Source organism: Drosophila miranda, chromosome XL (assembly GCF_003369915.1).
Source record: "Drosophila miranda strain MSH22 chromosome XL, D.miranda_PacBio2.1, whole genome shotgun sequence".
Classification (NCBI taxonomy): Eukaryota; Metazoa; Arthropoda; class Insecta; order Diptera; family Drosophilidae; genus Drosophila; species Drosophila miranda.
In genome coordinates, this window is record NC_046673.1 from 21,328,401 (window position 1) to 21,342,479 (window position 14,079).

The following is a 14,079-nucleotide window of genomic DNA, read 5'->3' on the forward strand; positions in this document are numbered from 1 at the left end:
TTGTCTCTCTACCGCTGGCGCACCTCTCTCCACTCCGCATTTGCGGGGGCTTGTGTGGTGGAGCAAGTGTCAAGCGCTGCATCATGCCAGGCGGTGGCCGTTCAATTAAGCGCTGCGCAAGCAATCAAAGGAAGAAGCAGTAGCAGCATCAGCATCTCTGTGGCAGAGACCACCAACCATCACAGCGACTTCAACCCGAACAAGGTCTATTAAATAAGAGGTAAGGTCTCTGCTACAAATTCTTATGGGATATACATATGTATGCGCGAAAGCTGCAGAAAACTCAAACCTTATTCCTGACCTTATATGTAATGTACCTTGAACTTGAGCCTCCCCTTTCCTGCATCCAAAGCCATATGTACAAAAGGCAAACAAAGCAAATAAACGCGAAAAATTCTTTCTGTTTTTTGTTGCTGTTGGTTTGGTTCTTTTGTGCGCGCTTAGAAACGCTGCCGACGTCGTCGTCACAGCCAAACTGGCGCTCGTACACACAACAAGAAAGAGAGAGAGAGAGCTTTGAGAGGAGTGAGAGACCAGCTACAAGTGGTGGAACTTCAGCCAGAAGCAAGCTAGTTTTGCGATCAACAAGAAAAAGCCAAACCAGAAATTAACTACTCAACAAATTCGATCATGCGGTAAACACTATCTAGACATTACACAAAAAACACGTGGTACTAAGCCGTTGCAAATTAAGTATTTATGTCAAGTAGAATTGATTTTATAGCCAGAGATATAATGAAAGAAGCAAAAGAACATCCAACTAGGGGGCCAAGTAAACAGCACTGCTTCGCGCTCTGCTCGCTGTTTTTCCTTCTGGCGGCCGAACGCTGTGCTCTGCTCGCCGCGCTGTCAATGGGGGCTGGGCGGCTGGCGGCTGGTGCTTCGTGGACATCGCGCTTTGGCGCTCAGTTTGTCATTTGCACGCGCTTACGCCGGTTGGGCCAACAACAAAAAGAAAAACAACAGCTAGAGAGCGAGAGCTAGCCGGACGGACCGACCGTCGAACTGACCGCCGTTGCTGTTGTTGTTGCGGTTTTTTGCCGCTTCGCGTCGAGTGGCAGCGTCGCGTGTGTTTTAATGTATTAATTTTGTGCGCTGATTTCATTGCTAATGCGAATATTTGCCTTAGCTTTATTTAAAGTAAAAATCAACTATATTTTGTTGTTGCTTTTTGGTTCTATACATCAAATATTAACCCCAGGGCTTGTGTCTTGTGAGTGTGTGTGCGTGTGCATGTGGCATTTTGGAGCCAGCCGCAAGGCGCGTCCATAATAAAGTTCAAAACGATAAAAACAGCCAGAGAGGGCAGCATCAGCGTTGCAGGCAAAAAATGCAGAGAGAAAAGAATTCAAACAGAGCGGATAGAAGTCGGAGGCTGAGGCAGACGCAAAGTATATGCAGATATGTCTCCCACTCCATCGCTCGCTCTGCTCTCCTCCTCTCTGGATTCCTTTTCCTTCTGGGCATTGCGTAAGGCAACAACAGCACAGCCCACGCATCAAACCAAAACAAACAATCCAAGCCAAAACCAAAACGATGCGGGTCGAGCTTTTAATACCCTTGCGTTTCGATAGAGTCTTTCTCATATATGTATGTACAAACATATGTATGTAAATGATATTTCTATGCTATAGTCATACGATTTAAATCATAGATATAGTCACACGGTTTAAGAGGCTGCAGTGCTAACAAAGACAGGCATTAACTGCACTTTTAGGGGCATAGACTCGATCTCCGTTAAAATACATACATCCTCCGCAAGGAAGGGTATGCCAAAAGAAGGAAAATAAGAAATTTTGATGCTGTCTTTGCCATTCGCCTGATGGGAGAGGAGAGGAGACGAGCAAATCATGTAAATTAGCAACGCACAAGTGTGTGTTTGTGTATTTGCTTACGCCCCCTCCGATACAAATTGGCAGACGACACCTTGCCATATATCCATATCCATTATGCGCCCTGCCCGTCATCGGTCGCGTCATCATCGTCAAACGATATTTCGATATTTCAAGGTTAAATGACGACGAAGAAAAGCCAGCGCGAAATAAAAATCTGTTTTTAGTTTTGTGTTTTGCTATTACGAAAAAAAACCGCTTTCGTGTACACAGTAACGCCCAGAGTCAATGCTACGAAAAGTTCAGCTGAATTTTCTGCCAAAACCACGAAAAACCACAAAAGCTAGAATCACGAATATATTTCATGAGGTAGAAAGCAAAAAGAGCTTTCTACAGAACCCACCAAACCTGAAAGGAAAGCTTGCTGTGTAGAAGAGGAGCTATTGCTACATTTCTTATCCTAAACATTCTTATCGGGACTGATGATAACACTGATGATGATTCAGGTTCAGGTTGTGAAAAAGCCACGAATGATTTGCACAGCAATCAAGTCGTTTCATTGCGAACGATTACGATTACGATTACGATTCGATTCGAGGCTCAACGAGTCCAAACCGTGGATCGTTTGGTGTGTTACTAAATCCATGAAATGTGTTAATTTGTTCATTATTTCCGTCTAATTGAGTAACGGCAGTGGCGGGCGGATTTTGGGGGGTGGGGGGGGGGGGGAGAGACACAGCGACTGTACTTGACAGGAAATGCAATTTTTGCTTTAATTTAATTTCCTAAGCGATGGTCCGCACAATGAATACCACTTGATGCATATGGAAATTCACCCTAAAGGGTTGACTCTCCACTGCGTCTGCGGCACATCCGGAGCTTTTGAGCCGCAGCGGTGGGGTGGGGCCTTTGCATGCTGAAAGATCTGCGACAGCTGGCGACTAAACTATCGTTGGTTCAACTTTAGTTAGGTTGACCATCCATTTAAGGTGTCAACAGTTGAATGAGTGCAGATGATGACTATTCCACATTATCATTCACTTTAAAAATGTGTCGGGGACAAAAGACAGCCTGATGATGATTTTATTTTCAGAGGTGGAAACAGTTGCAGTTATTCGTAGATACACAGAGAGAAAAAATCGCGTCGCTACCTACACGGCGTCATCCGATAGTCAATGCCTTCGGCAGCTGAGTCGGTCCCCATAATCCAATTTACTATACCATCAGCCTTAACTGATCATATAAATGCAATCCAATAAATGCAAGAAGTGCCATTCAGATTGTCAAAGTACACAGATCAATCTGTTCAATGGTCAGTGAATGATTAAGGGGCGATTGGGCAAGTCCAAGGCTATTGCCATACTGACTTTTGTGTAACTTGAGAGATAGTGCTTCGAGTATGCGTATTCGAATTTCTCAACTCGTGCGCAAATATTTGAGCAGTCTACTATACACTTGAGATGCAGAGACGGAGATGGAGAGCCAACCCGACGACGACGCAGCTGGCGACGAGCTGTTGACTACATTTCCTTTTGTAAATTAAGTTCTTTAAACAAATGGAAATGGCCATAAACAAATAACAAAGCATAATTGCTCATGTTCGGGCTACCAGAGAGACCCAATACCAGTCACAGTCACAGTCACAAAAGTACAGTATTTCCTATGTGATGGACGACAGTACCGACCTCCAAATTCAATTAACAGCATTCGCCAGAGTCCCAGCATTGATTGAAGTAAAAGAGAAGCTGAAGCTGAAGCAGCAACAGCACAGAAACTAGTGAAGTGATCATCACAATTGGAGAGGGGGTGGGTGTTGTGATTCAATTAGAGCCTCAGCCACAGCCACAGATAGTTTCCAGCTTGGACAATCATCGGGCAATTGCGTTAGCTGATGATTATGATCGACACTGTCAACTGTCGAAAGTTATAGTTGGTCAAAGATACCGTCTGGCGATTGGTCCATCGATCATAGCAGAATAACAATGTAAATTCCATGTTGCTATGTATGTATGTACACACTTGATCATAATAATAGGTACACACATCTACGTAAACTTTAACATAACAGAAAACGGTTTTATGCAATATATTAAACTTAAAATTACTTCTCAATTATTCCTTAAGTATTTGTTTTCAATCAAATAAACTTATAATATAATCATTATAAGATAATGTTATAAAAGAAAATATATCCATTTGTACTTCAAAGTCAATGTCAGGCTGCTCAAAATAATAGGTACTCTTCAAGTATTGTTATGAAAAAAGTTTGTTAACTGATTATTATTATTTTTTTGTTGCCTAAATGGGATTTAATAGTTAATATCCGATGTATCAACCTTTATTTTTTGTCACCTTTATAATTATTTTTGGCACACATTTAATAAGCGTCTGGCAGGTGTCTCATACCACAATTTTTGGACGCCCTCGCATAATTTTTGATTATTTGAAAATGAAAACTTAGCTAATTTTGTTTCGTAAATCTCCCCACAAGTTTATATATATAGTACATAAATATAACTATTGTTAATTTTAAAATGAAAATGCAAGCGCAGAAATATAAAAAAAAATGTTTTTTCGCTTACGTACAATGTGGTGGAAACAAGAGGCGTTATAAAATGACCAGATCTTAAACACTTTGCTAGTTGCGTACTTGCTCTTATCAAAAAGCTTTTATTGCATAAGAGACTCATTTAGTAGTATTTAAAAGCTGGAGGTGGTATATATTTTCTGTTATGGCGTATGCATACCAGACTCCATAAGACAGACTTTCGAATAGAACACGTACAAAATGTTGTTAAACATTCCACTGGTTCATGGTAGCAAAGACCGATCAAACTGTAGAATTGTAGAAATAAGTGCCGATTACTTGGAAATACCAAGGAGAAGAGGCAGCCCACAGGTCTTCAGGTATGCCTGTCTCAACGAGGATAAAGCGGTTTAAGCAGTCTCGAGCAGTGCCAACAGGCAATAGTTCTCATGCTTTTTTGCATATGTGTATTCTCACCACTAATTCTCTTCCTCTTATTAAATTACTAATCCTTACACACCTTTCTAGTAATTAGTAATTGTCCATAAAAAAAAAAACGAGGGGGAACGTTGTGAGTTGCTGCGGATACCGCAACTCTACATTTATACCCGATACTAAGTCAGTATGGCTCTCCTCCGGCAGACGCCGCTAATATTGAACGACATAACAAAGAGTGCGTGCGAGAGAGACAGAAAATCAGTCTGAGCGTGACGTCGGGCGCTGCGTAGCCACTGCAAATTGATTTGTTGCTTTTGGCTATACAAATTATCCGATCTGATCCAGATTCCGCAACCGAATAGGTATGGTCATTCTCTATGATTGTGCGTCTTAAGTTTTCTCGAATCTGCAATATTGTGGATGCAACAGATTTTCGTCCTTTGTGGGGGCGAAATTTTGAGATATACGTTTTATAGTGAGATCTAACAGGAGTGCGGATACCAAATTTGGTTACTCTAGCCTTAATAGTCTCTGAGATTTGTGGATGCCCCGTCCTTTGCGGGGGCGGAAGGGGGTCTGGCGAAATTTTGACACAAAACGGTCAAGGTCCGATATCACAGGTGTGTGGATACCAAATTAGATTGCTCTGGCTCTTATATGTAGGTTCTGAGATCCTTGAACTCATATTTTGCAATTGGCAAAACCGACCATGAAACCTGTGTGTTAGAGAGAGACAGAGCGTTGTTTTCTTGATTTTGGCTATAATAATTATACGATCTGGTTCAGATTTTACACTCTAGAACATATAGTCATCCTCTACGATTCTGCGTTTTCAGTTTTCTCGTATCTTTGAATTTGTGGATGCCACAGATTTTCGCTCTTTGTGGGGGCGGAAGTGGGCGGGGCAAAGTTTTGAAACATACTTGTAGCAGTGACATACAGTATGTCTATTAATTGTTTGCAAAATGTAAAAAGGCACATAAGTTTGACTTCAACATGGAAAATATGAGTAAAGGCATAAGTTGGGGGAATTTTTTTTATTAACTGTTATCAAAATGTGTTTAAGCTGTAGGTATGACGAAAAAAAAGGGCAAAATTCCAAGACAAACGGTAAAGAAATTAAAAAAAACAAAAAAGCGGCATGTATGACTCTGTCTATTAATTCTTTGCAATATGTAAACACTGATTGAAAGAAGACGAAGGAAAAACAAACGGGACATCAAAATCAAAAACGATCAGACGCGTGCTTTTCTTAAGTCTTCTTTGCAGTCATTCGTTTACAAATTTTCTTGCATTCAGTTCAGTTTCTTGTGTTATTTGAAGTTTTAGCAATGCCCGGTAAACGAGCCGAAGATAATCTGATACAATTGGTTTATTTTAATTATGGCAAAGGAAAGACAGCTAAAGAGTTGGCCAAGATGTTCAATATTAAGTTGAGAACAGTCTATAATATTATTAATCGTGCGGAAAAAGAAAATAGGCTGGAATTGCAGACCTCTACCGGCAGACCAAAGAAGCTTTCTCGGCGGGATTGCTCGAAAATATTGAAAACCGTGGAAAATAAGCCTCAAACAAGCCTCAGAGAGTTGGTCAATGATATAAAAATTAATCTAAACAAGACCGTTTGCCCTGAGACTGTGCGAAAAGTTTTAAATGTCCACAGATATTCCTCACACGTGGCAAGGAAGAAGCCGTTGCTATCCACAGCTTGCCAAATTTCACAGTGGGCACAATGTTCTTTGACTGGAGGGCTGTATTCGGCTTACGCCAAACTTTTCCAGGCCCATCATTATAATACAGCATGATCTTGGTTTCGTCACAAAAAATCACGTCGTTCCAGTACTCGAGAGACTTGTCAACATTAAATATCGCAAAGTTTAAGCGTTTCTCAATATTAGCTGTGGATAGCAACGGCTTCTTCCTTGCCACGTGTGAGGAATATCTGTGGACATTTAAAACTTTTCGCACAGTCTCAGGGCAAACGGTCTTGTTTAGATTAATTTTTATATCATTGACCAACTCTCTGAGGCTTGTTTGAGGCTTATTTTCCACGGTTTTCAATATTTTCGAGCAATCCCGCCGAGAAAGCTTCTTTGGTCTGCCGGTAGAGGTCTGCAATTCCAGCCTATTTTCTTTTTCCGCACGATTAATAATATTATAGACTGTTCTCAACTTAATATTGAACATCTTGGCCAACTCTTTAGCTGTCTTTCCTTTGCCATAATTAAAATAAACCAATTGTATCAGATTATCTTCGGCTCGTTTACCGGGCATTGCTAAAACTTCAAATAACACAAGAAACTGAACTGAATGCAAGAAAATTTGTAAACGAATGACTGCAAAGAAGACTTAAGAAAAGCACGCGTCTGATCGTTTTTGATTTTGATGTCCCGTTTGTTTTTCCTTCGTCTTCTTTCAATCAGTGTTTACATATTGCAAAGAATTAATAGACAGAGTCATACATGCCGCTTTTTTGTTTTTTTTAATTTCTTTACCGTTTGTCTTGGAATTTTGCCCTTTTTTTTCGTCATACCTACAGCTTAAACACATTTTGATAACAGTTAATAAAAAAAATTCCCCCAACTTATGCCTTTACTCATATTTTCCATGTTGAAGTCAAACTTATGTGCCTTTTTACATTTTGCAAACAATTAATAGACATACTGTATCACAGAAGTCCGGATATAAAACGTCGTTGCTCTAGCTCTTAGCCCTTAGCCCTGATCTATGGACTAGTTTAGGCAAACCCAATAGAACGGCCCCAAAATGTAACTCCAATTCTTTCAGATACACACACACACACACACACACACACACACACAGAGAGAGAGAGAGAGAGAGAGAGAGAAAGAGAGAGAAAGAGAGAGAGAGAGATAAGTTGATGTATCTGTGTGTGTGTGTGTGTGTGCTTTTGTGTAGTAGATAAGAAACACCTTCGAAAAGATAAGAGTAGAAGCGAGCGATTTCCAAGCACTATCAGCATTTCCATGTTCAACGTTTAGCCGAGCAGAGGGGTGTCTCCACTCCGCCGTGTGGAAACGAGTGCGAAACGAGGCGAAACCCACAAACAGAGAGAAGAGAGGGCGAATAATGTGTAAAGAGTGTGCGGTGAAATAAAGAAAATAATAAGCAATAGCCAGAGACCAGACGACGCAAACGACGCAGACGACGCAGAAAGCTGATTAAAGTAACATGAGTGAAGAATAACTGCAGATAGACACCCACACTCATCCAGACACACACGAACACACACATCCGAAAAGGAAAAACCATGCGAAATATCAGAAATCTCAAGGATCCCACCGCCACCTGGTGGGGAATCCCGATGCTGCTGTTCCTGTTGCTGTGGCTGGTGGCGCCCGGGCATACGGAATTGCCCAAAGTCATTTGTCGCGATCATGACACCACCATCACCTGTGACTGCAACAACGAGGAGCAGGTGAGTCATTCAACCAAACCAACCCAACCCCCAAATGATGACTCAACTCCATTCCACCCCACTCTTATCCACATCCGCATCCGCATCCGCAGGCCATGTTGTTGCCTCAGCTGCATGGTGCCGTCTTTCAGGTGGAGGTGCGCAACTGCCGAGATCTTGTGGTGGAGGCCTATGCCCTGACCAATACCGAGGGTCTGCGCAAGATCTCTTTCCGCCAGCTGGGCCAGCTGGTGCTGAAGGAGTACGCCTTGAGTGTGCCGCGCTATGCCAGTAACAAGGCTTTGATTGTGGAATTCGAGGCGGTCAATCTCAGGGTGATCGAATCGCACGCCATCAACGGGAACATCGAGGAGATCTCATTCGTGGGCGGACGGATCGATCAGATGCGTCCGTTTGGTTTTACCACCACCAAAAACAGTGCCATATTGCTAAAGATGGATGGTGTCACCATTCAGCGGATTGAGGGCCAGGTGAGGGAACTTAATGTTCTCCTGCTCTTACACACCTCCAATCAATAATATCTTTTGTTAGGCCTTCAAAAAGTTTGCCGTGGAGCAGCTAACAATCGCCAATTGCCAGTTCCTGGGTGACCTGCCCACGCGTTCCTTCTACGAACTGGAGGTGCTCAATGAGCTGAGCATGCGCAACAATCGCTTCCAGGTGGTGCACTCGCACGCCTTCTCCTTTAAGCGTAAGTGCCAATAGTTCCATGCCCAGTAATTGCCTTGATTAGCATTCAACCTGCTCCTTCTCCTCCTCGTAGTTGTCTCCAAGCTTAGCCTCAGCGAGAATCATTTTGTGGCTGTGGACGGCGAGTGGCTGGAGGCGCAGATTCGGGATGCGGTCACGCTGCGTGGCAACGACTTTGGGGCCACCAGCGAAATAGCCTTCCGCAGCCTGACCGTTCATCGGAGCTATCAGCTCAGTGAGCGACTGGAGTTGCGATTCAACAACAACACCCTGCGCAGTGCCCGCCCTGGGTCGGACCCCACAACAGGCCAGCAGCAGGATGTGGCAGCAGCAGCACCCCAGCCACTGCGCTTTGACGAGCGCTTTGCGTTGAGTCTGCGTGAGGTGCGCTACGAGAATGCCTGGAGCTGTGATCAGCTGGACACAAGCGTGGAGCCGCCACTCCCACGCTCCGACTTCTTTCGCCTGCACAGTGAGCAGCTGCTGTTCCCGCGCAACACCCCAAATGGGGGCCAGCAGCGCCAGCAGCAGCAGCAGCAGCAGTTTGTGGCACTCCGTCAGCTCATCCCCGAGCAGTGCCAAGCGACCAGCTATGTGGCCTACATTGTGACGGGCAGTGTGCTGCTGGGGCTGCTGCTGCTCATCCTCCTGCTGCTGGTTTGGTGGCGTCTGGCCCAAAGGCGCAAGCGACGCAAACTGGATGTGGTGCAGCCGGAGCCGCGAACCTACAAAGAGACACAGATTGTATACCAAATCGAGAATGCTGGCCTCCTGAAGACTGATTTGTAGACACACACACAGCACACACACACAAATACACTCACATCAGACAGGATGCACACAGATACACTGAAACACAGAGCTGAATAGAAGCTAGAGAAGCGGTAGAAAGCGCACCACCCTTGAACCACACACTGAACCACCAATCCACCAATAAGTGACCTTTTGTTGTACCAAAACCATAGCCTAAAACTTAGTCCTTAAAAACCTACACATAAATACTACGTACATATATATAATAATAATTATTATAATCATAATCATTGTCAATTGTAAGTCGCCCTGTAAATAGCTACTGTAGATCGGGGGATGGGATGGGACGGGATGCAGCATCCAACCACACAAATACATACATATGTACGAGCATATTGAATAAATCGAGCATCATGCGCTGCGATTAACGATGATCCGAGTTTTATACATATTTATACAGTTTTCCAGCACTGAAAAACCAGAGCCAGGTCTCTATGGGGCATACATATCTTACAATAGAAATCCCCCCCCCCCCCCCCCCCCCCCCAATCGCAGCCTGCGGTGCGCACTTACCCAATGGGCAGATATGGCTCCAAGGCCTGATGCACGTTCAGGTGTGGATCGGACAGTGCGAATCCCTTGGAGAGCAATGAGTGGTGTGCCATAATGGTTTCCTCAACGCCACTCATGTCCTCAACATCCTTGTCCTCTGCGGGGGAGACATAATAATGCATTTAATTAATTCCATTTTAAGGTTTTTCGTTCAGGGTAGAAAGCATTCTAGATTTGTGGATAAGCGGATAGGTCTACAGCTCGATTCAAAAATAGTTCCTAGCGGGAACCTGTACTCGGGAACTGTGTTCCTATGTCACAAAGGATGTGTGCGCCTCACCTGGCATATTGAGCTCCTTCTTCATGAGATTGGCACAGCACATGCCCCCCAAATAGGATAGTTCCTGCTCCAGTCGTATCAAGCACGAATTGCTGCCACTAATCTGAGAGGAAGAGAGAGAGTGACAACATCAGCATGGAATAGAAAGGTACAGAGAGAGTGAGTACTTACTGCCGTGGGATTGTCATATCCCACCACCAGACACTTGAAGCCATAGCGATTGTTGTGCGGATCCTGGGCATACAGTGAGGATGTCTCCAGCGAGAATTCCACACAATTGCCGGGCACCACCAGGACACTCATCAGCCAATTGGAGGCGCTGTAAGCCAATAGTAAACATTAAATAGCGCCAGCCCCGAACCTCCTGTGTCACTTACGTGTTGAACTTCTTGATCACAATCCATTCTCTGTCATTGGCATCTTGGGCACGCAGCGGGGACGTGGCACCAGCACTGCCACTGCCACTGGATGTCCCTGGAGTGCGGCAACAGCTGGCCATCATCAGCTGGGCATTTGCCGAGCGAGTTTTGCCGGCAGCTAGAGCAGCAGCAGCCGCTTCCGATGCCGTCGGTATCACTGTCCTTCGCGACTGGTCCATGGCACTTGGCAGATTGTTGTCCAGCATATCGTAATAGTCATCCGACTGGGCGGCCGGCTCGCCAGCCGCCGGCTCTGCCGGTCGCATCGGTATGGATAGCAGCAGGTAATCCTCCAGCTGTGCTGTCCCAGACTGTCCGTCGAACTCGATGGTCATCCACTGGACGCAGGGTGGAAATTCGACGCGGTAGCAACTAATGCTGGCGCTCCGATACGGATGCTCGCTCTCCACCATGCAATAGTGGTTGCTGGTGGTGCTGCTGGATCCCCCAGAGTTACTCGAACTGTAGCTACCTGTAGCCCCTGTTCCTGCTGCTGCTACTGGAGGTGGGGCTCCTGCTGGATAATGTTCTGCCTGTTCTGGTGGGGCTGCCTCTGGCGGATGCGGAAAATTGGCAGCTGCAGCTGCTGCCTCTGGCTGGCGCTGCTCCTTGGATACATGCAGTTGATTGAGGGCTGCAATGTGCGGCAGTATCTCCTTGATCAAGCCGAGTATCTGTACGGAGCTCTTGGGATCGCTGCAGGCCAAATTGGACATGTGCGCGTAGACTAGCGGAAGGAGAGTGTGAAACATGTTCGAGGCGGCCAGATTGAACACCTCCAACAGTTGGAGAGCGGCCACGGGGCAGCCACCACCTGCTGAGCCTCCCACTGCGCCTGCACCCAATTGCACTCCTCTCGCTCCAAGTTCGCCCGCAGCTCCAAGCACAGAGGACACTGCTCCTCCTACAGCAAAGCCACTGCAACCGGGGGCGCCAGCATCCATGGGCGCCGCCTCTTCAGAGTCCGAGTGTACCAGAAGCGACTGGTGCTGCGGCGAGAATTGCGACACCTGCGGCGTCTCTTCCTGGGGCGGGGCTGTCGGCACTGGCTGTTCGGCCATCTCAAAGTCCACTCGCTCGTTGCCATTGATGGGTAGAACGCTTTGGACCTGGCTCTGGCTTGGTATCTGACCGTTGGCCAGGTCATCGGTATCTTCCTCACCGATTTCGGTGGCTCCCATTTCGATTTCCATTTCAAACGGATTCGTGGAGCGTCTCGTGTCGAATGTCAGCGTTTGCATGATGCCCTTGGAGAAGGATTCAATGCGTCTGCCCAGATCTCGGGCCGTGGAATTCTGCGGATCTGCGGCAGCCGCAGAGCTGGCAGGCTGCTGGGCCTGGCCCTGGCCCTGGCCCTGGGGCTGCGGCTGGGCAGCAGTGCGCGAATTGTTGGCCCAGTTAATGTCCATGTGCTCCTCGATGGGCGTTATGTTGTGCTCCGAGTCGATTGTCTGCGTGTGATTGGAGCTGCTGTTGTCCGAGGGCGAGCAAGAGGCAGCCATCGCATTGCGGGCCATGATCAACAGCTCTGTGCACTTTTTGGTTATGTCCGAGGCGATCTGCAGGGCCGTGTCCCGTGTGGAGACCTCGTGGGCAATCAGTTGACTGCTGGCCGCCAGCATGCTGGCAGCATCGGCCGCAGCCATGGCCGTCGATCCGGATCCCACGACGCCTGCCTCCAGCTTGACGGGTGTGCTGTAGTACAGGATGCACGGTAGCTGGCCCCTGGCCGGCGTCGTGCCATTGAAGCTCAGATCGCACGCATAGAAGTGGAAATTTGTGCCGCAGGGCCCGCGCACTGTTGGCAGCCCCGAGTCGCCGGAACAGGTGCGCGCCCCCTGGGAGCAGAGGCGCAGGGCGTAGCGTGCGTGCTCCTTGATTTGTACGGGATGCTCGAACTTGATCTCGGCCAGATCGTTGTGCACCGCCTCCTGGTCATAGCTGCCCGACACCGACTCCAGCGTCTCCCATTTGTGCTGCGGCTGCAGGTCCACCGTGTTGTCGAACAGGAGCTCCAGCTGGTAGTCGTAGCTGCCCGAGCCCGTATAGACCATGGCTCCCGCTATGGCAATGCCCGAGCGATCCACCGAAAAGGCGATGGCATCCGGGCCAAAGTTGCCCGTATTCCATGTGCGGCTCAGGTCGCAGCGTGCGAATCTGGCCCCCGTTGAATGGAGGGTGCGGGGCGGCAGAAAGAGCTTGTCGTACTCGCCCATGGCTGTTTGGTAAACGATCTCCGCGAGGACGCGGGCCAGCAGATGGCAACAGTTGTCGATGAGGCCCTGGTTGATCCACTCCTTGCCCGGGTAGCTGCCTTCGAGGCTGCGGCTGTAAATCGATTCGATGCGTTGCCGTATGGGGCTGGCAATGATGTCCAGCAGACGGACTAGCACATCCTTGAACGTCCACGTGCTGATCAGAAAGTCGCTCTTCTCCTGCTGCGTCCGGTAGATCATCTGCTCGACCAGTATGGGATACTGGTGCGCGTCCGTGGAGGACAGCATCGGCAGGCCCGAGTTGTCGCTGGGACTGATTATCGACTGGCGATCGTTGCCAGGGGCACTCAGCAGCGAGAAGGTGGCACGCAGCTTGACGGTGGGCGAGCACAGACCTGCCAGAATGGCACTAAGCAGGCGGGAGTGGAGGGCACCGCGGTCCATCTGGGCGAGGAGGTCGCACAGGCAGCTCCATTTCAGCGAGGAGGTGGGATAGAAGGCATCGAAGCAGGCAACAAAGCTCAGATGGCACTCCTCCAGGATCTCCAGTGTCAAGGCATAGCCCTCATCTGTGGCTATGTCCTTGAATATGTCGTCGCAGAAGATGCCAATAAGCAGCGCTCGCACATTGCCCACACACTCGGCCAGCTGTATATTCTCGAGATTCGCTTTCCGTGTGATGGGTGTGCCCTGGCTAGGCCCAGATCCGTCAACGCCACCTCCTCGTGATCCCCCCGCTCCAGCGCCCGATGTGGATGGGTGTTCACCAAAGTACTTTGACACTGTTATGGGATTGGGCACCACACGCGGCACATGTTTGTCTATAACGAAAGAAAGAATATACATACATATATAAATATGGGTATTGATTGA

At 47.3% G+C, this 14,079-nt stretch overlaps 2 protein-coding genes across 4 annotated transcripts in view; one reads left to right on the forward strand and one right to left on the reverse strand.

Moving 5' to 3' along the window:
* Positions 1-14,079, reverse strand: part of LOC108154658 (E3 ubiquitin-protein ligase highwire) — a 52,110-nt gene that overhangs the window by 30,575 nt on the left and 7,456 nt on the right. For both annotated transcript variants that reach the window (XM_017285005.2, XM_017284998.2), the window contains exons 9-12: positions 10,949-14,027; positions 10,743-10,890; positions 10,572-10,674; positions 10,253-10,388 (exon numbers count right to left, since the gene is read on the reverse strand). In XM_017285005.2, the coding sequence (XP_017140494.1) occupies positions 10,253-10,388; positions 10,572-10,674; positions 10,743-10,890; positions 10,949-14,027 (3,466 nt within the window). The remainder of the gene's footprint in view (positions 1-10,252; positions 10,389-10,571; positions 10,675-10,742; positions 10,891-10,948; positions 14,028-14,079) is intronic.
* LOC108154684 lies at positions 903-10,113 on the forward strand. 2 transcript variants are annotated; one of them, XM_017285028.2, is made up of 5 exons: positions 903-1,140; positions 7,800-8,236; positions 8,329-8,706; positions 8,768-8,927; positions 9,000-9,715. In XM_017285028.2, the coding sequence occupies exons 2-5, from the start codon at positions 8,069-8,071 to the stop codon at positions 9,713-9,715; spliced, it is 1,422 nt and encodes a 473-aa protein (XP_017140517.1). In that variant the 5' UTR covers positions 903-1,140; positions 7,800-8,068. The 2 variants fall into 2 exon arrangements, with proteins under 2 accessions (XP_017140517.1, XP_017140527.1); XM_017285038.1 differs by lacking the exon at positions 903-1,140 and having other exon boundaries at positions 8,069-8,236; positions 9,000-10,113.

What these genes read in the sequence shown, in the direction of transcription:
- LOC108154684 (XM_017285028.2), top strand. Translation starts at nt 8,069, where the DNA reads ATGCGAAATATCAGAAATCTCAAGGATCCCACCGCCACCTGGTGGGGA. An exon ending in ACTGCAACAACGAGGAGCAG is followed by an intron (nt 8,237 to 8,328) that starts GTGAGTCATTCA and finishes CCGCATCCGCAG; the next exon opens with GCCATGTTGTTGCCTCAGCT. An exon ending in TTCAGCGGATTGAGGGCCAG is followed by an intron (nt 8,707 to 8,767) that starts GTGAGGGAACTT and finishes ATCTTTTGTTAG; the next exon opens with GCCTTCAAAAAGTTTGCCGT.